The sequence below is a fragment of the Eretmochelys imbricata genome, chromosome 6, assembly GCF_965152235.1.
Source record: "Eretmochelys imbricata isolate rEreImb1 chromosome 6, rEreImb1.hap1, whole genome shotgun sequence".
In the NCBI taxonomy this organism is placed as follows: Eukaryota; Metazoa; Chordata; order Testudines; family Cheloniidae; genus Eretmochelys; species Eretmochelys imbricata.
Window position 1 is genome coordinate 57,802,590 of NC_135577.1, and position 22,411 is coordinate 57,825,000.

The 22,411-nt window shown below is 46.4% G+C and overlaps 1 protein-coding gene across 3 annotated transcripts in view; it reads left to right on the forward strand.

Moving 5' to 3' along the window:
- The window catches only part of CD82 (CD82 molecule), a 63,475-nt gene that overhangs the window by 16,457 nt on the left and 24,607 nt on the right, over window positions 1-22,411 (forward strand). For 2 of the 3 annotated variants that reach the window (XM_077818576.1, XM_077818578.1), the window contains exon 2: window positions 15,445-15,526. In XM_077818576.1, coding sequence (XP_077674702.1) covers window positions 15,464-15,526 — 63 coding nt within the window. In that variant the 5' untranslated portion in view covers window positions 15,445-15,463. Of the gene's footprint in view, window positions 1-1,446; window positions 1,668-15,444; window positions 15,527-22,411 lie in introns of all 3 variants that reach the window. The other variant, XM_077818577.1, reaches the window with a different exon arrangement.

The following is a 22,411-nucleotide window of genomic DNA, read 5'->3' on the forward strand; positions in this document are numbered from 1 at the left end:
TGGTCCTGGTTCTGATGGAGTTGGATTCATGTCCCAGGGCTGACACTGCAGTGCAGAGCCAGGAATGTGGTGGCTGTTGCCATTATAAAGGGGTGTCGCTACCTAATCTCTAAGGTATCCATATGGAGCTTAAAGCCTCATAGGAGTAGGTCCATTTGAGCAGGGTGCCTGCATTTCAATGCTATAACTAAGGACTGTAGAAAGTCCAACTGATCGGCATGGAAAGGGAGCAATACTGTGTCTGGCAAACTTCATAGGGAATTGTAGGCAAATAGAATGAATTCCAGCACGGAAAGTGAAGTAAGGATATGATGATGCACTTAACAATGTGACACTTTCTGTAAGAAAAAATACAGTAAGGTCACTAAAATAGCAAGGGCCGCTGTCCTGGCAAATATGACATCTCCATATTAAATCAATCATATTAAATCAAACCAATGGAAAGGATAGGCAGTAGTCTGATCTAGATGGTCACTGTATTGGAGATCTTGGTTTATGGTGCAGTTAGAGAAGGTCACAAAAATGCATTACTTTTTCTTCTGATGAGGTAGGGGAAAAGACCAGGGTCTGAGAAGCATCAGGCAACTAATAGCCGGAGGCTTTATAGTAAAATCCAGGGTGAGTCCACCAGCAAAGTCCAGATGAACAACATGAAGATCCCAGTGGCACGGTGCTGGGATTTCCTATCCCTATGATGGACCATCTGAGCAAAATCCAGGGGCATGTGTCTGCCTCTGTCTAGTAGGTGTTCTGCTAAACTTACACCTACGTAACTCTCCTATCTTCTTCCCCACAACTCCAACACAGAGCACAAAGAATGCCCTTTTCTTCTCCCTGCCTTCCTTATTTCCAAGGGTCTCTTGGATAGAGGGTCTCCACTGTCCTGCTTCTCCCATGGCCTCCAATGTTGGGTGGTTTGACCTCTATGAATAATTCCAGTGATTACTGCCCTTAAGCTTCTCAGCAGCAGTAGAATGGAACCAGTATTATTTGGGTCCCCGTCCTTTCTGCCCTTAAACTTTTTTGGTCACAACCATGAAACTGACCTGTTTGTAGGCTCCGAGAGGTGATACTGGGTTGGTGGGGGCAGGGAGAGTCTTTAAATTTTCAAGCTTTTCTTTCTAACCATATGTATAGAACTCAGGGGTGGGGAGTGGGGGACTGTGTTAATAGTTCAAATTCTGCAGCAATTGATGGCTTAGTCCTAGCTCAAATTGCCAAGGAAAGGTTCCTACACACCTCTAGGGAGTAAGACAGTAAGTTTGAGCTCCCAGCCCTTACAGGTCCCTGGAAAGGCTGATGAGAAGTCTAAGGGAAGGCTGTAGTTCATCAAAGGTTTAAATTCTGAGAAATGTACTAGTGTGTGACTTTGGTTTCCGTTCTCTGTTGTCAGACTACTTCCCTCTTCTGGGGTGCTAAGCAAACTTATTTTTATTTTGTGAACAGGAACCCAACAGTGGAAAGTCCTCCTTGTCTCTTCTCTCCTCGTCTCTTCTCTCCCTCCATGATGTCATGGCCTATCTATCTCCACAGAGATTAAAATATCTCCACCCCTTCTCCCCCACCTCCTCCCCAAAACAACCAAAAGATAGTTTTAAGTCTTTCTCCTCTTCTCAGCAAAAATTCCATATGAAGGAAGCAAGTCTGTGCAGGCCTATCTATGCAAAGTAAGTGTCAAGCTGAGCTGCTGCAGCTTCTGAATGATGAGGGGTTTTTTTGGGTGGTGGTGGGGGAGAAACTTGTGGATTTTAGGGATGAACTCTACAATTCAGGGTGGGTTTTGTGTGTGGTTTTTTTGTTTTGTTTGCTCCTCTCCTTAATAAAGCAGGTTTGGGGATTGTGCTTGTGCAGTACCTAGCCCAGTGCGGACTCTATTCTGATAACTTTGTTCTGTCCAGTGCTAGGTGGACGGTGGGTGGGATTTACATGAGCCCAGTGAGTGAGGTATAGTCTGTCCCTGCTGGCCTTGAATCCTGAACTCAAGAACTTCCCTTATACAAGCCTGCCATGAGGCTGGCCTAACTGCATGTCAGCTCCTGGAGCTTGCTTCTCCACAGAGGGAAATGAGGCGCCTCAGAACAAGTTCTATATTAACTTATACAGCAAAATGAAATATTAAATAGGACTCTGCCTTCAAGACAGTGAGTTGTACTAGTCTCTCTCTGGTATTGCTGATGAAATGGGGGAGGGGACTTGGCTTACAAATTTAAAGCCAGTAACAATAATTGCATCCCCATTTTTAAAACAAGTCTTATTTCCTCCCCGCTTCTCCCTTCAAAGCTGTTAGAGGCAATGTAGTCAAGTGTCATGGTCCCGTTCTCTTCTCTCCCCCCCCCTTGAATTGCCAATTTAAGTGTCTGTCTCTTTAAACAGCAATATAAATAGAAATGTTTAATAGACACTCTCCATATTTACACCTCTGTCAGCAGTGTTGGGAGCATCACCCTGGTGCATGGGAACCAGAAGGCAAAACTGGCTAGTTGAAGCTATATTGTACTACAGTGAACTAGATTTGTGGCTAGTCTTAATTTGGTATTTTTAGTCAATTTCAAAAAATGAACTAAATATAGTCTTGGTGTTGCAAGTGTCCCAGTCCCCTGACAAATGCTGTGCAGTGAGTCAGTTTCCCTTGTTGAAATGCGGGGAAACTATCTGACTACACTGTCCAGCCAGTTTAATAAAGAACACAAACCTAAAATAACAGACAACTTTTTATCTCTGAATCTAAGTTATTGGTTATAGTAATATTAATCTAAACGACTTTCAGACAGAAGCCTGGTGTTAGTTTTTATTTTAGTTCACTGGCTGTTCCAGGCATTTGAAAGGTTGCAATCAGCTTTCCTCTACATTGAGCGTACTTCCTTGTTTGTGCTATGAACCCTTCCAATCTTGCCAATAACACCCGAATTCTGGTTTGTCATCACTTCTGTTTAATGATCCCGGATGGCACTTTGTGTGTCTCTAAAGCATTTGTTACTTCCTGCCACATTTATTGCTTGCTTATTAAAAACAAAAGTGAAGAAACTCTGCAGTCCTAATTGGATGACTGCTGTCCCTAATGCCTGGCATCTCACTGGACCCCCTACTCTGCCTCTCTGCTCAACATATTAATAAAGCTAACTTCTTAATGATGCCTCAGCTACAGGAACCAAACCAGAAAAGCTTTCACTGTTTAGCATCAAGATGGAGTGGGAACAACTCTATCTCAATTAGCCTGCTTGTCTTATTTGGTATCTCCTATCAGAAATTCAGCCTCCTTCAGGACTTTGCCTTTCATGGTAAGCATTCTTTACCTCTGATCTTGTCTAGAGGGGAGTTCAATGCCTCCTATTAAAGATGACAAGCAGTGATATTGGCAATAAAGCCACCAGTTTCCTTGGCATGTTCCACCCTCACCCCTCCACTTCAATAATGGTGAAATTTCTGCATCATGTATGATAAATGACTTCATGTTAAATGTCTGTCAGTTACTTTCTTAATGACTTCAGGCCTGCTCTCAGGGAGCAGGAATCTTACCCCCATCATTTGATATGGATAACAGACACCATCTGCATTCACTTTGTTAGGTAACCCAGCCTAGAAGCTGAGAGTTAAGTGTTGCAGCCTTAAAAGAAGGGCTGCAAATAGGTTTTGTTTTGTTTTCCTTCCTGTTAGGCTGGACACTATTTATTTATTTGATTGATTGAGGCATTGCTGCTTTTTTAAAGGAAGGGGTTAAATTTATGACAGGGCATATTACTTGCAATCTCCAATGTCTCTGAAGAAGCTATTATCGAGTCATGGTGTTTGGTATCACAGCTGAGTTTGCAGCCAGGTTCTGTGTATAGTAAACTGTGTGTGTTGGAGGTAATGAAATGCCTCTGGTAGGGTATGTTACTCGGGCAACTTCCTACCTGCACTTAAAGTCCAAGGCCTTTGTTCATGTCAACAGTACACGCTTATCACGTGTTTTCTGATCACTTGTTAACCTGATGATGGTTCCATAACGCTAGTCCTATAGGGAACACTGTGCTCTGACTGGTGTGTTAGTAAAGAAAAGGCTCATTAACTCTGTCACTATTCATTAACTGGTGGTGACATTGAGACTGCCTCTTTCTCTCATTAGAGAGACAAGGTGGGTGAGGTAATGTTTTTTATTGGGTCAACTTCTGTTAGTGAGAGACATAAACTTTCAAGCTATATAGAGCGCTTCTTCGGGTCTCACTGATCAGTAGTCCTCCTGATTCCCCTTCAGAACCCAGCCTCTGGGAACACTTCCCTGCCTATGCTCTCAAAATACACTAGTGTCATGGCTAAGCTTTAAAGTGAAACTGTTTCCAGCAGTTAGTGCCTGTGTTGTTTATGCTTTTGAGGTCATCTTAGTGTCTGTTTCTCCTTCCTCCATGCTCCCCCCTCCCCCCATTCAATCATATACCTTGGAAAGCTTTCTCACCCCCTGGAGTTAAAGGCAACTCAGTTTTGAGTTTCTTTCTCTATGAGTGGCTATTAATGCACAGAGTTGTCAGCCTTGCAGTGGGAACTGGGCATGTCTCCTAGGTGAGTGAACTCCAGATGGTCTCCATCTCCTCAGACTTTGCTTTGTGGAGCTGTGCCTTGGCAGAGATTCCTGTTTTCCAGCTTTAGGGCTTGCAGTATGGAAACAAAATGGGCAGCTGCTTCTTACAGCTTGGGATCACAAAGCAGGATTCCCAAGGTTGGGGAGAGTGTCTGCTGGCTCTTAAAGATTGGCCCATCAATACAACCTCTGGGCACATCAGTCTCAAATCTAATCTCTCTAGAACTGTGTGCTAGTTATTTGGATAAGAACTGAGCTAGCAATTTACATGTTCTCTACCTAAACTAACCATACTTCCTTGGACCGTCAACCAACAGACCATGTCCTGTGACCTGAATGGCTGCCAGGAGTTTCAGAGGGGGAACCAATTTGAGAGTCAAGGGCTCTCCAGCAAGAATGCTGCCTCTCCCAAGGGAATTCTCAGCAAGTGGACCCTAGGTGACCTCCATAACTAGGATGGTACATAGGGGAAGGATAGGAGGGCAAGTTACAGAAGACTTTAGAGACTTAAATCCAAGACCAGGAATAGCAGCTGGAAGCAGATAATCCAGTACAACCTACAGGGCTCAGGTACTCTTCCTCTACTGAGGAATGGTGCTGCTGCTGCAGAAGTTCCTGAGTGTGGTTTTTGGAACACTCGCTGCATGGGGCCAACTACCACCCTGGAGGCAATGAATGGCTCAGATAACTGGGGAAGCTCTATTGGAACGAACACACTCTCTGTGTCTCTAACTGAGGGAAAGCCAGGGACAGAGTGGCTGCAAAAACAGGGCTGATCTCTAGAGAAGCCCGAATACACAGCGAAGAAGGGTGGGGGAAGAGAATTGGTAGATGGCTACAGCAACACCAAGGGAGCATGAAATGGAATGAGGGGGAAGCTTCTGACTCTGGTACTGCTGCTTTGATTTCATCCTAACCCATCATCATCATGTTCCTATTACACCTCTGGCGTTTTAGGGCTGAAGCTCCTTCACTCCTGTCTGTTTCTGGCAAGTCTTTCAGTGGTTCCCTAGGTTTTTCAGCTCAGCTTCCATAGCTCTGTTTTTGGGCTGCTTCATTTTAGCTTGCTTTCAGGTGTCCATCTTATTGCTACTCTGGTGATTGGAATCAGTTTCCATCCGAAGCACATGACTGACCGATCCATCTCCAGCACCTCTTGGCGGTGATAGTACAGCCAAGATGATCTGAGCACCATGTCAATAGATCTTGGTTTGAGATTGTTCTGGGCCAAAAGATATGGAGGATTTTTCTGAGGCAGGCTGTATGGAATGAAGACCATTTGGACATGTCATACTTTCTCATTCCCCAGCATTCTGCACTATAAAGTAGTGTTGAAGGTATGCAGCTCTGACAAATCTTGAGTTTGGTTTTGGTGTTGTTTTTTGATTTCCAGACTGTATTTAAGCTCCTGGAGGTGTTCCTGGCATTGATTTTTGTTCCGGATGTCCTGGCTTGTTCCACCATCCTGACTGATAGTGCTGTATGTGAATGTTTCTACATTGGTGAGAACATAATCCTCTGTCCATACTGGTGATGGTGAGGCAATATTAAAGGTCATGGTATCTGTCTTACTGTGGTTGTTTTTAAGTCCAATTTTCTGGCTGAATGCATTGAGTCAAGTTTTTTCTCGTATATGGTGTTGGGTATGTGATAGAAGAGAGATCATCTGCGAAGTCCAGGTCTTCAAGGGATGAGAAGAGCGTCCATTTAATACCTCTTGGCATGTCTTCTGTTGTATGCCGCATAACCCAGTCGATGGCAACGTTGAAGAGGATTGCAGACATGAGACACCCCGATGTACTTCTGTTTTGATTTCAAAACTGAGCTCACTGTGATCAACAGTGCATGTAAAGTTAAAATAGAAGCTTTTGATGACTGATTATACAGAAAGGAATTCCATATGCCCGCAGAATGCGCCATAGGCTGGTCCTGTGAATGCTACCAAAAGCCACCTCAGTCTATGAAATTTATGTAGAGTTGCTGTTGCCATTCTAAGCACTGCTCTGTTGTGTTTCACAGAGTGAAGATCTGGTCTGTGCATCCATTCCCTTTCCGAAAACCAGCTTGCTCTTTTCTGAGAATGCTATCAACCGCCTCTAGTAAATGCGGGACTATGATCTCACAATACTTTGCTTGGCACAGATAAGTGTGATACGCCAGTTATTTCCAAAGGAAGGAACTCTCAGTGATATCTTCACTTTAACACCATTGGTCCACTCATCTGGCACTTTTTCCCTTTCCCAGACTGATGTAAATAGAGGGGCCAGGATAGATGCTGCTAATTTAAAATTTACCTTGAACAATTCTGCATTCAAGTTATCCTTGCTAGGCACTTTCCCATTTTTTAAGGATTTGATGGCTTGAATGTTCCTTAGTTGGGGTGTCTGTGTTGACATCAAGATCTTCTGCCTCCTGGATGTTTGCTTCCTCTTTAGATGGCTCCCTATTCAGCAATTCTTTGAAATGCTCTGTCCAGCACATTTCTTGTTGGCTTTTGGTTTTTAATAGGTGTTTGAGTGTTTGTTGGTGTCTGCCATTTACCACTGATAAGCCACGTCATTTTGTGGATGGTTCCTTGCTCATCACGAGCAGCTGCATCCTCTGCTTGTGTTGCCAGATTATCAATATAATGCTGTTTGTCTGCTCTCACAAGGCATTTGACCTCCCGGTGTGCCTTGCTATACTGCTCGTGGTATTTGTCCTTTAGCTTCTGGGATTTTGTGTTAACTTTTTTTTTTCCTTCGGGGCTAGTCTGGTTCTATGGCGTTCCATGTGCTGGGTGTAATCCACTCCTTCCTTCTCTTCTGCCAGTAGCCTAGACAGGCTTCAGTGCTCTGTTCATAAATTGCTATTACTTTGTCCCACTTATTGATCTCCTCATCTGCATTTCCCTCCTCTTCATCAAGGTCTGCAAATTCTTGAAACCTGTTCTTTAACTGCAGAACGAAGAATTTCTGTATTTCAAGGGACTTTAGCTTGTCAATATAACATCTATGTCCCTTGTTTATCAGTTTTAGTTTGATGGAGGCTGTCAGAGTGGTGGTCGCTGCCAACATCTGTACACCTTCTCACTTTCACATCTGTCAGTGAGCGTCTCCATTTGCCATTGATCAGGATATGGTCAGTCCGGTTCTTATTTCTGCCATTTGGAGAACACCATGCCAGCTTGTGAATTTCACAATGTTCAGATAGGGTTCTGCCGATGACTAGGCCATTCATATTACAGAAATCAACAAGCTTTTTCTCTGTTTTCATTCATGGTGCCACACCCATGTCTTCCCATTGCTCTTTTGTGTTGTCCTTACCAACCTTGGCATTCAGGTCTCCCATGATAGCTAGGTCGTGGCGTGGCACTCAAACTACAGGCAGCGTTAGAGAGAGGCAGAATTTGTCCTTTACTACTTCATCACTGTCATTTGTCAGAGCTTAGCACTAGCCTGACAGCAGCTACCTATACCATGCCCTCTGCTTTGGTGTCTACATCCTGATCTTGAGCTCATGCCTTACTTCTGAAATCCTTAGTTTCAGGGGATTGGCTGTTTGGACTATGAACTTGTAAACGCCATGCAGCTCTCCTGGGTGGGTGACCCTTCCCTCCGGGGGAGGTGACGGCACCTGGCAGCCCATCCTGAGTTTTGATTAAATACAATGTTTCTTGGTCCTGCGGGGATGCATCCCCCTCGGTTTGGTTGGTTCCGTGTGCCGTGGTATCTGTTACTGTCTTGGAGCTTTCCCCATCAGCACCTGATGCGTTTCAAGAGGGCTAGCTCTTTCCAGTCATGAGCTGTGCTTTGCTTTTGCGTTACGTTGCGTTACTGTTCCTTAGACTGCTCTACAGGTGACCCTTCCAGACAAACAGGAATCTGCAGAGCGGCCTATCTGGGAATCCAAGACTGCAATAGCAGAGCACGCTGCAGGTCCGGACTGAGGTCTGGTATCAAAGCTGCATAGCGAGAGATTTACAGTGACTTGAGGCTGGCTGATTATATTTGGCTCACTTTAGTGAGCACCAAACTCCGAGTTTTCCATGAGCTGCTTGTGGGGTCAAGAAGAAAGAACTATTTAAAGAGCCCTGGCTTGCAATTTAACTAAAACAAAAAAACCCCACCCCCAACCTTAAGTAGCCTTATCCCTCTGGCCCTTGTCTTTTCTGTATAGTGTGAAGAGAATTGAGCCCTCTATGCTTTCATCTTCCCACTTCCTCAGGACTCCTGGTTCCCACAGCATCACCTTACAGCTCACTGTTTTTGGGAGGGGCTAGGAATCCCCCAAGTTTCCCATTGCCACCTGTGCCTTACTTTTTCCAGCCACCTTTGTGGATAGGGGGAGGTGACTGGGCTTATATTACAGACCTGAAGTGCAGCATTGAGTCATGCCAGTCCTCCTCTCCTGCCCCTAACAAAGAGGGACTCTGTTCTCCTTTCCTCAGCTGCTGGCCTCCCCTGATTATGTGCTCCAGCTTCACTGCTGTCAACTCCAAGCCTTGTGCATAATACCCCAATGGAAGAATCATTCCCCACTCCTGGCCTCAGGGGAATAAGAGAAGTGGCCTCTGCACTAATCCTTGCCCCATGCAGACTGCTGCACTGTTCTTTGCAGGGGCAGGAACCCATTTGGTGAGCAGAACCCCTTGGCTCCTAGACCTGTCTGTTCAGAGCTGTGGAACTCTCCAGGTTTCACAAACTCTTTCTTTCTCCCTCCCTCTCCTCTCTTTCTCCCCACCCTCCCACCCCCCGGTCTGGTTTTAGGCTGTGAGCCTGGGCCAAACTACTCAAAGGGGCCTGGGCATGACGAATGAAGCAGAACAGCAAACTGTTGGGATATTTAAAGAATGAGGCCAATATGGAGGGAGAGGGAATGTTGTCCGTGAATAGTGCGGCCTCCCATAGAATTTTGTCTAGTCTGCACAGTCAAGAGTAATGCAGAAGTAGAGGGGGTGATTCAGAGAATGGCAGTGAGACTTATTAGGAGCACAGTAAAACTCATAGACAGTTGACTGAAATTGTTAACCTTAGAGGGGCTATGATGAAGCATATAAAATAACTAATCCTAGAAAGGTAAATGAACTTCATAACTCAAGGACAAGAGGTCACTGAAGGAAACTAAAAGGTGAAACTGAAATACTTTTACATAGTGTAATTAAACTGTGGAACTCCCTGCCACATGCTAAGTTTTTGTCCTCGAGCATCAAGATTCCAAAAGAGCATTAGCTCTTGTAAATGAATATTAACAAATTCTTGTGGAAGAGATTAAACATCATGCTTCAGATGAAGAGATCAGGATGAGTCCTAATTTTTGGACTGGATGGACCCCAATGTCCTACAGACCTGATCCATTATGACAGTTGTCATCTACCTCCAAGTCAACAAGCCTTTTGTCACTTCTTGCTGAGTTGTTGCTGTTCAGGATTCCACTGTTGTGAATTCTCCCAAATCTTGTGACTGTTCCTTTCCTTTTAAGCCTCAACTCTTGGAGTCAAGAGACTAAGAAAACAGATTTTCTTGAGGTGGATTGTTCGTTTTTATTTATTTATTTATTTTAAAGCAAGCTTTTAGCTTGCATAATTGCAGAGAAAATCTTCAGCACATGATCTGAGCAAACCCTAACAGGTCAAACAAGAAATCCCAAAATTCAGTATTGTCAAACTTATACTTAAGCAAATCTCATGACTCTTGGTGCTGACTCATGATCTTTTTAAAAACAATTTTTTTGGTAAGGCTTTAGTGTTGACAATACAGGGATTTGGTTGTGAAGTAAGATCAGAAAAAGCCCTTGCAAGGACAGACTTGTTCCTTAAGCACAGAAGCCTCTTTACCCAAGCCTGTCTTTCTCTCAGCCAGTACCCTCATTGGGTAAGGGAACTGCTCTCTGAAGTGTTCTATTATATGTTGGGATTTTGGGGAGGGAGTTCTTATGTTTTGGATATAAACACCTTGATGGGAACTGTTTTCTGAATTCTTTGCTTACAACTATGAGCTGTGAACTGGGTGCCCAGAGCTACAGCAAGAGGACTGTACCAATGCTCTAGCATCAGAGTGTGTGTGTGTGTGTGTGTGTGTGTATTTAAAAAATACTGCGCTGGGGGTGGGAGATGCTCCTTGCTATGTGATCAAGTCCCTCACAAAATCTGTGTCTGTTTCCCCATTGAGATGGGGAGAATACTCCCCTACTTTACTCTGTTCTTACAACTCCCTGTTAAGTTCTTTAACATGCCCCTCTGTGCCTCCCTAAGTATTAAGAGACTCTCATGAGCCCCACTGGAGACAACTAAGTGGTCATGTGACTGCCTAGTGTCCACTGCAAAACTGCCATGAACCCTAAAGAATAAGAGGTGAATCGTTTCTGGGGACGCTGATGCTAAATCCCTAATGCTAAATCCCTATTGGCTTGGGCAGCAGGTTACAGTATTTGGCTTTTATATTTCAGCTAGTGGAAACAGCTAGAATCACAACACACAGACCCCACCTCTGTCTGGGGAGCTAGCTCCCTGAGAGCTCCATTGAGACTGGCTGAGGAACGTGTACAGGACGCTCTCTTGCAGGGTTTGCAGCAATTGCACCCCTCACTCATGATAGTGTCATGAGCTAGAAGAGTGTGAGGAGCTGTTGTATAGCTTCCCATCACCAAGTACAATCCCTCATGCAAACAAGGGTGTCCTTAGTCTTGGCAGAAATCAAGACATTTTAAAAAAAAAACAGTAAAAACTGAACTACTTCCTAGAGGTTGTGATGAAATGGGAGGTTTTGGCAATATTTTTATGAAGCATAGGCATGCCTCAGTTTCCCTCTGTACATTGCATTGCTACCTACTGAGTAAAAAAGTGTTAACACTGCTCTTGGAATGGTGCAGGAGAGGGGGTGTGGATGTGACCTTGCTGTCTGGGGGGAATGAATACTGTCATTAAAGAACTGGCTCAAAGTAACCCAAATCAGCAGAGGGTCCAGCAAGACCAAAATGTGCCCCCATGACTGAACAATCATCACATAACAGCAGGAAACTCCAGCAGGCAGGATTTGGATTGAGCTGGAGAACAAGATATCAGGTGACTGAAAGAAGGGGCCCTTTTTGGAGGGACTCAGGAGCCTTGGTCAAAGTGGGGAAATGGGGGGGAAGATCACCAGAGACAGACTCCATCATAGCTTGGCTGGCTCAACAGGACACTGGTTTGACCAGGATGGTGTATGGCTTACCTTAACTGATTTTGCTAACCTAAGGACTTTCGGATTGTGTGTGCCAGGTGACTAATAAATGGCTAACTTGTTTTGAAAAGGCTGAGTGTGTTGCTCTCAGTGAGTACTTGCAGCATTATGCCCTGAAGGGTACAAGCCTCCCACAGGAGTCTGGATTTGCTGTGGGGAATCATGAAGAGAGACTGGGATTACTGGTGCTGAAGGACCAATCTCCGCATCCTGGAGGCCACAGGCCAGCCCCTGTAGAACTGTGGGTCCTTGTGGCCTGCCACACTAAAGGGGTCACTCCCAGGAGACCGGGTACAGGCTGGGGCATCAACCACACCCTGAGACTCCATGACGTAGAGGTCTTTCCAGATTCTAAGCAAGCGGCTCTTGTGCTGTTGCACAATGTAGTGTTTGGTGGGTAACTGGAAAACTCTAACCTCTGGAGCTGTAGGTAAACTGACTTGGAACAAACAGCTTTCTTTGCTGCTCCTGCAGAGGCAAACAAGCCATACCTCTGGAGGCAGTGTGGCAGTCACTCAAAGACCATGGAGACTTTGGTGTAAAACTGGCTTCCTGCTGTAGCCAGTGCATCCATGGGGCAAAACCTACCTTTGCATAAAATGGTAATGTGGTAGTTGCTGTATAGCCTGACCTTCTGTTCTTGGCACTGTGCAGCCGAATTGAGTGGCTGGTATGTTCCAGAGAACACCAGAAAGTAGAGCTGTGTATGTTACTGTATTTGGGGGATGGTGTTCAAACTGTTGGTATCTGGAGTAGGCCAGTCCTTGTACCACATGCTTTAGAGCAAGGTACTGGCCACTGCTGGAGATCCAGTACTAGACTAGGTGAACTTCATTAGTCTGCTCACAGATGAACAAAATAAGAGGGGGGTGTGTGTGTGATTAGCTGTTTAGCAACATGCCCATGCGAGGCTGTAATGCTGAGTTAATTCATCACCTTGGCCTCTGTGTATAGTTTGGTAATTCCAATACTAGAAACTTTCTGGCTTTGTGTATCAGGGTGACTAACTGCTTCCCAGACAGCCCTGTTTGTCCTTTCTGCCTTAATCTCTCCCAAAGTGAAAGGATGGATGACCTTTGTGGTGAAAGGCACTGTATTAGGACGAGGCTCTACCATGTACCCTGCATGACCTTGGGCAAGTCACTTAGTCTGTTTGTGCCTCTGTGCCAAGTCTGTAAAATCAGGATATGCCACCTCATAGGGGTTATGAGAATAAACCTAGCAGTGTTTGTGAGGTGCTTGGATATTCTGGTGAGTGAGGGGCCATTCAACTCCCTATCCAGGATATGTCTACATTGCAATTCAAAACCTGCAGCTGATCCATGCCAGATGATTTGGGCTCCTGGAGCTCAGGCTGCAGAGCTGTTTCATTGCTGTGTGGACTTCTGGGCTTGGGTTGCAGCCTGAGGTCTGGGACCCTCCCATCTCACACAATCTTAAAGCCCAAGACCAGACATCTACGCTGCAATGAAACCGCCCCAAAGCCTGGGCCAGCTGTGGGTATCTAATTGTAATGTACACATATGCACAGTGACTCTTCCCACCCAAAAATGCCTGTGCTACATGTTATTGTGCTTGTCACTTCTCTTAGCTGGGTATTTTGGGAGTGTGACTGGGAGCTGGGACTTGGTCACAAACTCACTGTAACACTGTCCCTTCCCCATCAGTCATATGAAAATACCTACCCATTGCTTACTGTCCAGCTACAAACCTTGGACCCAGTTCAGTCTTGGTGTCTGCCTTGAAGACCGTAATACCTGCTTGCACAATGGCTAGAGTTCAGTGTTCCCTCCCTGTAGTCTAGAAGTGACTGCTGGTTGGTGGGGGAAACTAGCCAATTAGAATGAAACCTACATTCCAGTTTAGCTCAGAATTAACCTAAATATTTAATAGGATTAGCCAAAAGCTTTGGACTGAAACAGAATAACACACTGGCTTCCAGTGACTGTTGCTGAACAAACCCAAAGCCAGAAAGCTCTCTGCTGATGTCCTAGTTTTTGTGGGTTGACTGTTTAATTGGAGTGATGCTTTACCCCAGTCTCATCCTTCCTGTTGGTTACTATGTCCTTTTAAAGAGACATCAGTCCTTGTTGAGTGAGCAGCTCAAACATTCTAAACTGTGCTAAGCAGCTAGCTTTTCACATTCTCCCCAGAAGCTATCCTTATTTTGGAAAGGAAAACAGAGCTCTGAGATGTGGAAATCTTCCTCTTTTTAAATATCAGTCACTCAACCAAGGTATGCCTTTCTAGGATGAAATAAGAGAAACTAACTCAATCCCTCCAGCACTCTTCTGAACTCCCTTCACTTTGTCTACATCTGTCTGGAGTAGTATCCAGAACTAAATACAATATTGCAGATTAGTCTCCAAAAGCATTACTGGGATGGGCTAGCCTCTCTTGCACCAATATGTGATACTCATGCAGCCCCAAATTGCACTGGCCTCTTTCTCTCCCCCCCCCCCCCCTTACGTGTTCATGTTAATTGGACAGACAGATATTCCAAAACTTGTTTCAGGTATAGTGAAGCTGTATTGGTCTGTGGCAAAGAATTGTGACTCTGCAATGTCTGTCTCAGTACACAGGACAAATAGTGGAAATGTTTCACAGGATTCTCTTACCAGTCTGGTGTCTCCCAAACATAATCTCCAACACATTCTTCCCGTGATCCTCTGAAAACCAGACTACACACGTTGTGGTATGATCATCAAATGCCTCTTGCCCTCATTCTTGTGTTGTCTGTACTACTCTGGCCCGCATCATCAAACTGCTGCCTGAGGTGCTGGACCCTGCGCTACTGGTACCGACATCCCGAGGCTTGTCATCCCATTATAGTGAAAATGGAAAGGTGCTTTTGCAGGCACATCTTGGTGACAAGTCTGACTGCCCATCTTTTAAGGGTCCTTGAGCAAAGACACTCATTCAGATGCTGCTGAATTGCACAGCTTGTGGTTTGTATTGTCCTGTATGACTAAGGGTTGTCAGAGTCACACAGGTGACTGGCTACTGGGTTGGGTTGTACAAGGCTGGCATGACACAAATTCCAAGGCCAGAAGGAACCACTCTGATCATCTAGTCTGACCTCTGTAGAACATGCCAGCCATGGAGCTGCCCCAAAATAATTCCTAGAAATTCTTTTGGAAAAGACCCTTTTGACATAATCTTTCAAACTAGGCTCTTGACCCCCTTTTTTGACTGTCTACAGGCCCACAGGGAGAAAGGAAGAGAGTTCTGGGGGAGTAAGGTAGAATGGGCATACAGAAAGAGCCGGACAAGATTCATTTCAAAGCTTAGCGGTGTCCTCTGTGGATATGGAGTTGGAGCCTCAGCTGATTACATATAAATAGCAATGGAATTATCAGGCTCCTAGCTGGTTACATCCTTTCTGTGACTGACAGAATTGCATTGTAGGCCCTCTGTCACCATCCAGGAAACTTCCACAAAGGTGGCACTTTGTCAGTGGTGGTCAGTCTGGTCCATCCTCTTCTCGGACCGTAAGGAGAACCCTTCATCCAGCTGGCCCAAGCATGATCTCTACGGAACCAGCTATTATGTAGCTGTATCTCTGGCAAAATGGTGGCTCAGAGCTATCTCTAGTGATGACCAGTGCCCCTTTAATGCTGTCTAGAGGCTATATACTGACATGTGGATTGTTGACTTTGTGTTTTTTTTTTTTTTTTTTCCCCTTTTTAGATCCTGGAAGTGAAGGAAGATGGGGTCCAACTGTTTGAAAGTCACCAAGTATTTTCTCTTCCTGTTCAACCTCCTCTTCTTTGTAAGTAATTTTGTGCCTCTGTGGGAGGGCTTGAGTAAATTAGTAGCTTTGAATTAGGGGGTGGGCAGAAAGGACTATATCTAGCCTCTGATGTGGACCATTAAGTGACCTTTAGACTTCAGACCTAAACTAAAATTTAGTATAGGTGCCCACTCCAAAAGTCCGGCCACTTTTTGGTAGGGAAAAATCAACATCATTGACCCTGATGCCCCTTGCAGTTTTATGTGGCTTCCAGCTATAGACACTCCCATCCCCTCCCCTGCCTGAAGTAGACAGATTGCTGTGTCTAGTGCCTACAGTCTCCTCTGTCAATGGCAAGGGGAACGTGGGCCTCCTTTGCTTCCCTGGAAATTTGCCATTATTGCATTTCTTTTTCTGCCACATCTGGAGCAGCAGCAACAGGGTTGCTACAGAGCAGTGAAGCCACAAAACCTGCGGAGTCCATTGCAATCCTCCCTCCTCTTCTAAATAGGCTAGTCAGGCAGGTGTCACAGAACCATCGTAATTTCATTTCAAGTCCTAGTGGCTGGTTTTGATTTTGAGAAAGCTGAATCAGTCCCAAGTTTTCCATTTGAAGTGGAATTTTTGAGGGTCTTGGTGCAGGCTTGCCTGGTGGGGTGAGGAGGATTGGATTTGAGGAAGAGGACCCAGTGTGAGCTGCTTCAGAATCCTTTATTGGTGCTGGCTCACTTGGTTTGGGTGAGGATGGGAGGCTCTGTCTGGCATATAGTCACCTGAGAGTTTGGCCCCAACTTCTCGTTCAATCACAGCTCTTCCCCACAAATCTCCTCTGTTTGGTTTAATGGCTGGGATATCTGTGCCTTTCAATGCTCTCCACAGGCTGATCTAAATTGTAGCATTCACACTGGGATTGTTCTGTTGTCTCTGTCTCAAGGTGGTGCCGCTTGTAGTAGAAAGAGCCTGAGACATAGGTCATGTATCAGAGGCCTGAGGCCAAAGCTTTGACCACTACTTTAGTTCAGGCCTCTGGTACAAGGCCTTATGCCTCAGGCTCTTTCTACTAAACCACTAGGGCAGGGAAGCCTCAGGCTGTCTTCTCTAGAAATGCTGTAGCAGCACAGCTGCACCACTTTCTTGCTTCAGTGTAGACACTCACTACAGTGATGGGAGGGATTCTCCCATCGCTCTAGTTAATCCACCTCCCTGAGAGGTGGTAGCTAGATTGACAGAAGAATTGTTCTGTTGATCTAGTGCTGTCTATGCTGGGGGTTAGGTTGGCTTAACTATGTTGCTTGGGGTGTAGATTCTTCACACTCCTGAGCATAGGCACCAACTTTCCAATGTACTAGAGGGTGCTCAGCCCCCACTCTACCCCATCTCGTCCCGCCTCATTCCACCCTGTCCCCTGAGCGAGCCATGTCCTTGCTCCTCCCTCCCAGGCTCCTGCAGGAAACAGTTAATTTAATTGCCATGGGTGGGAGTGCAGGGAGAGGGGGAGGCACTGAGCTGCAGGGCCTGCTGGCAGGCAGAAGATCCTGGGAGTGTGTGTGTGTGGGGGAACTGATTTGGGGAGGGGTGGGGCACTGCCTGTGGATGCGGAGCACCAGTCGTCCGTGTCCGTCTCCCCCCCCCCCCCCCCCCCCAACCCCGGTGCTCCTGAGCAACATAGCTGGGCTGATCTTACCTTAGTGTAGACCTAGCTTCAGACTCCCGCTTTCCCCAGTTTTCCTGTGATGGTTAAACTCTGCCCATTTCTCTCCATATTGCTGAATGTGTATGACTGAGAAGCCTGGTAAAAGGAGAGCTTTGCTTTCCGAGCTTATCCTCTGAGTGTGGCTTTACTCCTCTACCCCACACACTGTCGTGCCTCAAGCTGTGCTATGCTACAGCCTCCTGGAGTGCTGGCCTTGATGTTGCAACTGGGACACATCTGGATCTGGTTTCCCTCAGTTTGCTATGCTAGCTCTTTCCCTGCCATGTGTTTCTGTTGCTTCCCTCTCGGAGTAGCCAGGATTCCAAATAAAGACTGCCAGGGACCAAAGGTCATGGATGTTCTTAGTATACACAGGGAGAGTCTTAAAGGGCCATCAGAGCATTGAGGGGACTGGCTTTAGTCTAGGTTAGTTTGGGGGTGGTGGTGGTAGAGGAAGTCCTACAGGATTATATCTGGCCCTTCTGCCAATGCACACTAGTTCCCAGGCTTATCTGTAATTGCCTATCAGTTCTGAGGGGGTGAGTTAGGATTTTGTTGCCCCTTACCTGCCCATAACAGAAGGTATTACCCTGTTTGTTGTATCACCCCGTAAACTATCCTTTACAACCCCCTACTCCTCTAGGCATGGATGGGGTGAGCTGGGGTCCAGAGGGACCCTAAAGTTAAGAGATTTGTGACTTTCAGCCACTTTTTAGGCAGGTTCTGGTTTGCGTTCAGCAAGAATAGCAACTTGGGGAGGGGACAGAGCCCCCCCTGCATCATGGGGAGAGGTAGTGAGAGATACTCTGGGACTATTATCCTGGTTACAGGGATTGGGGCACTTTGTGTATTCAGTGTAACAGTCTCAAAAAGGTGCGAGTAGGAAAATAGGGGATTAATGTGGGTTTTCCCCCTCTCCCCTCACTTATTTGTTTCAGGGTCTCTTCATGGTGGTTGGGGGAGCTGTGGGGTAACCAAGTGGTAGGATTCTTGGCCACAAATAACCTGCACTCCAGGAGCCCTGCTTACCATTCCTATGGAGATGGTTCTCTCCAATAGGAGAGGCAGAAGAGGCTGCATGTGTCTTACAATAGCCTGCAGTGCTGTCTTGCCCTATAATAACCCTGCTTCTCTTTCCCTTGCTGCTACTGCTGCAGTGTTTGAGTGCGGATTGCAAAGTCTCTTTATTCCACACCCTCTCCTCATTGCCCCCTTCCCAGCCAGCAAACCAGTGTTCCTGGGGAGCCCCCATGGGACAGCTCTAAGTTGGTAGGGGGAGGGAGGAAGGGGGCAGAGCCAAGCTGCTCCTTCAAATTGATCCACAAACTGCAAAGTATTTTCCCACATTTTGTATGGAAAGAGGTCAAAAGATGGTGAGGGGAGGAGTAGCTGGTGCTGGAATTCTGCAGCAGGGTTCTCGGGGACCTTGGGCCTCCGCTGGCTGGCTGCAGGTGATGGGAAGCAGCTGTTCTCTGGGCAACTGTCATCTGCTGCTTCTCCTGTGACCTTTCAAACAAAGGCTGTTGTTTGACTTAGCACCAGGCCTCTGCGCAATGGAAAGCTGGGCCGCAGTGCTGAACTAGGGACAATGAGTTGGGCGGGGTATTGACCAAATGAGGCCTGCACATCCCTCCCTGGGCCAGGCAGGCTCCATTGAGGGCCCCACATAAGTAGTAAAGATATTACCCCCACCATCTAGAGGCGTATTCACTCTGGGGTCAGCTCTGAAGCAGGACAGCCAAGCAGTACCCCCAGCAATTTGTCCCACTCTGCAGTGGAGGTGGCGAGGGGGGAGGAGATGAGACAGTATCCCAAAGCTGCTGTGTCCCTCTAGAAGTGGCCTCCATTTGAGAGTGATGCTCTCCTTAACACAAGGATTCAGAGCAGACTTCTATCTAAGCTGTTGCCATGTGGGTGCATGTTGGTGGGAAGAGGGGACTTGCATTAATGCTCAATGCGCCCAAGAGGCAACATGTGGCAGCTGGAGGCTTTTCCCTTAGAGTAACTCAAGGACTGGATGGAGATTTTTTTGCCTTACACAAAGCATGAATCACAGTGAGCTGGATCCACTGTGAATACTCAAGTGAATGGACCCAGCTTTCTTTTATGTCTGGGCAGCCCTATCAAGGGTGCTGTGTGCTGCTTCTGGGAGTAGCAGGGGCTCATAGTCCCTGAGACTTTTCTCTGTCTAGCTGAGGCTAGTGAATAACAGGTGACTGCCCTCTACCTGAAATGACAGGCCCATGCTGGGGTGGGTTTGGTTCCAGCCAGGATGGATTTGGGGTGTAAAGCTCAAGTGGTTGGTCATTCTGCAGATCAGCAGTGACAACAGGAAATGTCCATGCCTGTGGAGAACTTGCATGTTAATATCTATGATGACTGACTTTTGTGGTCCATTTAACCTGTCAGCTGCAGCCATGTGATTGGCACCTCCATCCTACTGACCTGGGCTGGAGGAACCAATGCTATGAACATGTCCATGTCAAAACTATTCTCAAATCCAGGGATTGTCAGTGTGTTTGGATTTCCCCTGTGAAGTCTGAGCGTGTGCATGCAGTTATGGAGTTACAGGTCTCAACCACTGTAGGGCTTTAACTGGGTGGCAAAGGTCTCCAGGTCCTGGGGTTCTGAGCTCCCATTTGCTGTCTGCTATCTAGAAAGGACCAAAGGAAGGAATATTTCCTTGTTCTGGTTTCATGGTCAAGGCTTCTAACCTAGAGTCCTTGCCTGGTTGAAATGAGCTCTCTGGTCGTATCGAAGATGATCCCTAAAACATTAGGGGAACACTATGCAATTTTGGCTGCTGTTTAGACACTGAAATGACACCTGTCCAGTACTAGGTGATAAAGCCATAGCGAATTGAAGAAGCCCTAGGGAGACCAGGAAGGATGTGTTGTGGGGGGAGGAGGGGAGAGGGGCTGGAGACCTGAGCAGCCAAGGCAGGTCACAAAGCTCCACTGAATAGAGAATTCACCTATACTTCCTGCTTTCTCTACTTCTCCTTACAGCAAATGGGAAAGACAAAAGTCTGAGTGCTTCAGAGCTAAGGCTAAGTGGTGATGGCATTGGCATTGTGGGGCTGAGTGGGGAAAGGCTGAGTCTGTATATAGTGGTATGTTGCTCTCTGGCTGTGGCTTTTTTAATGCAGTGGATGGTGAAGAGTAGACTTGCAGTCAAGGGGAGACCACCTACTTTAGTCATCTAGCTTCATCTCTGAACCAAGTAAGCTGAGCAAGTGGCGGCGGCGGCTGCTGCTTTCAATTTGGAGTTCATGATTCCAGTGTGCGTGTGGGGCTCCAGCCTCAGTCAAACAGACATGCTGTCCATGTTGCAGGACCATAACTTCAGCCTTATTGAAACCCTGTGCCATTTGCAGGCCTATGCAACGTAGACCCTATGAGGATGGGGTACTGAGACATGTGGGGAATAGACAAGGTGTTTCCACAGCACTGCACAGTTCTCTGCCCTGCCCTCCTCTTAACATTTATGTGAGGTGAGGCACAAAGTCCCCTTGAACAAAACTCAAAAGTTGAAAATCAACCCTCAGACTAGCTGGTCTGTTCGGCAGAACATGACCTCAGTCCGTCTTGACACACCACACTGTTATCCCAAGATAGCACTGAGCTGGGCCCTGTAATTATCCCTCTCAGGGAAGTATGGTGTGAGGCCATAATGGTCACTTTCCAGTAGGTGTGGCTTGGTGTGTCGCTGAAGTGAGTTTATTTGCAGTGCTGGGTAGCAAGGCTGACACTTTTCACTCTATCAGGAGCCCTGGCTAGAATCCTGTCCCCTCCTGTAGGGGACAGGCTTGTAGGGGACACCGTTGCTTAATCCATTGCAATTCACTGATCACTGCAGTTCGCACCATGGGAGCTTGGCACTTCCCACCCGCAGACCGAATAAGAAAGATGTTGAACTGGAGCTAGTGGAAGGAGTAACCCTATTAGCTGTGCTCAGGGGACTGGCACGGACATGGAGGGGATCTGAAATCCTCTGTTAGGGGACAGCAGTGCAGTCACAGGACAGCCTGTCTTTTTCCTTTTTCCTCTTTCCCCTGCCCCTCTGTTTTTCTACAGCGGCAGCTGGCAAGCACAAGATTTGCAGACTAGAGCGAAGAGCAGAGTGAACAGAGATTATGGATGGTCCCAGTGCCTTATAACAAATAACTTCCCAGGAACATAACTTAGCAGAAGTTCTGTTTTTGTCAGTAACACTAGAACATAGGTGACACCCCAAGATCCTGGCTGCATATGACTTCTTAACGGAGCAGTGATCACATATTTGTCTTGAATATTTTTGAGAAACTATGGGTTAAATTCATCAGTCCCTAGGAATGCCATGTTAGCTGAGATTTTCCTACATCCTTCTCTATCTTGCGTTTTAGCTGACTCCCTGGCTTGATCTGCTGTCCAACCCTGCCCTGGGATACTGCAGTATGCTCAGGCCCACAGGAAGAGGGCCAGTATGGCATTTTTCCAGTATTGGGCTAAACACAGTCCAGCTTAAGATAAGGGTGGGCACTAATGCACACTACAAGATCCAGTCCTCCTGCCCCTTACAGTGTATAGCCTTTGCAAGTTTTCCACTACTGAGATGCAATTTCTTTCACTCTCTTCCTTTGTCTGCATGTAACTTATTTGCCACTTAATTCTCTTCTAACTCAGTTGGTGTGTTTCTTATCCTTTTTGGTCATCTGCCACCAGCACAGCTACCAAGCACCCCTCCCGGCCATGCATTGCTGTCCCCTAAGCAAGGAAATAGAAGGCAGATTCTTGTGGGGTGTAATTACACTCCAATTCTATACCAGCTGGTATGAAGAGCAGAGACATTTTGTGGCATTGGCAAAGACTGTAAAGTTACAACAGTCTTCAAAACATATGGCAAGGGGAACTTCAGGAGCTAGCTTCTCATTTCCCTTGTTTTTACAAACCTCTGTGAACGTGCTCCAGCTGGTCCACAATCTGCATCTTCCCCTCTTGGCTCGTCTGGCCTTCTCCGTCCCATCCTGAAGTCTTGTCACTGTTTGGTTCAAGAGCCTTCTCGGCAGCTCCTGCCATCTGGAACCACCTCTCTATTTTTCCCTGAGTCTCCTTCCCTCATGCTTCAGATCACAGCTGCAAACCTGTGTTCTGAGTGTCCCTTTTGCAGTTAAACAAATGAAGGAAAGACTGATCTGTGTGCTGCTTTGAAGGTATAGGGACCCTGCCCTCCACTTGTGCAGTGGGGTTGTG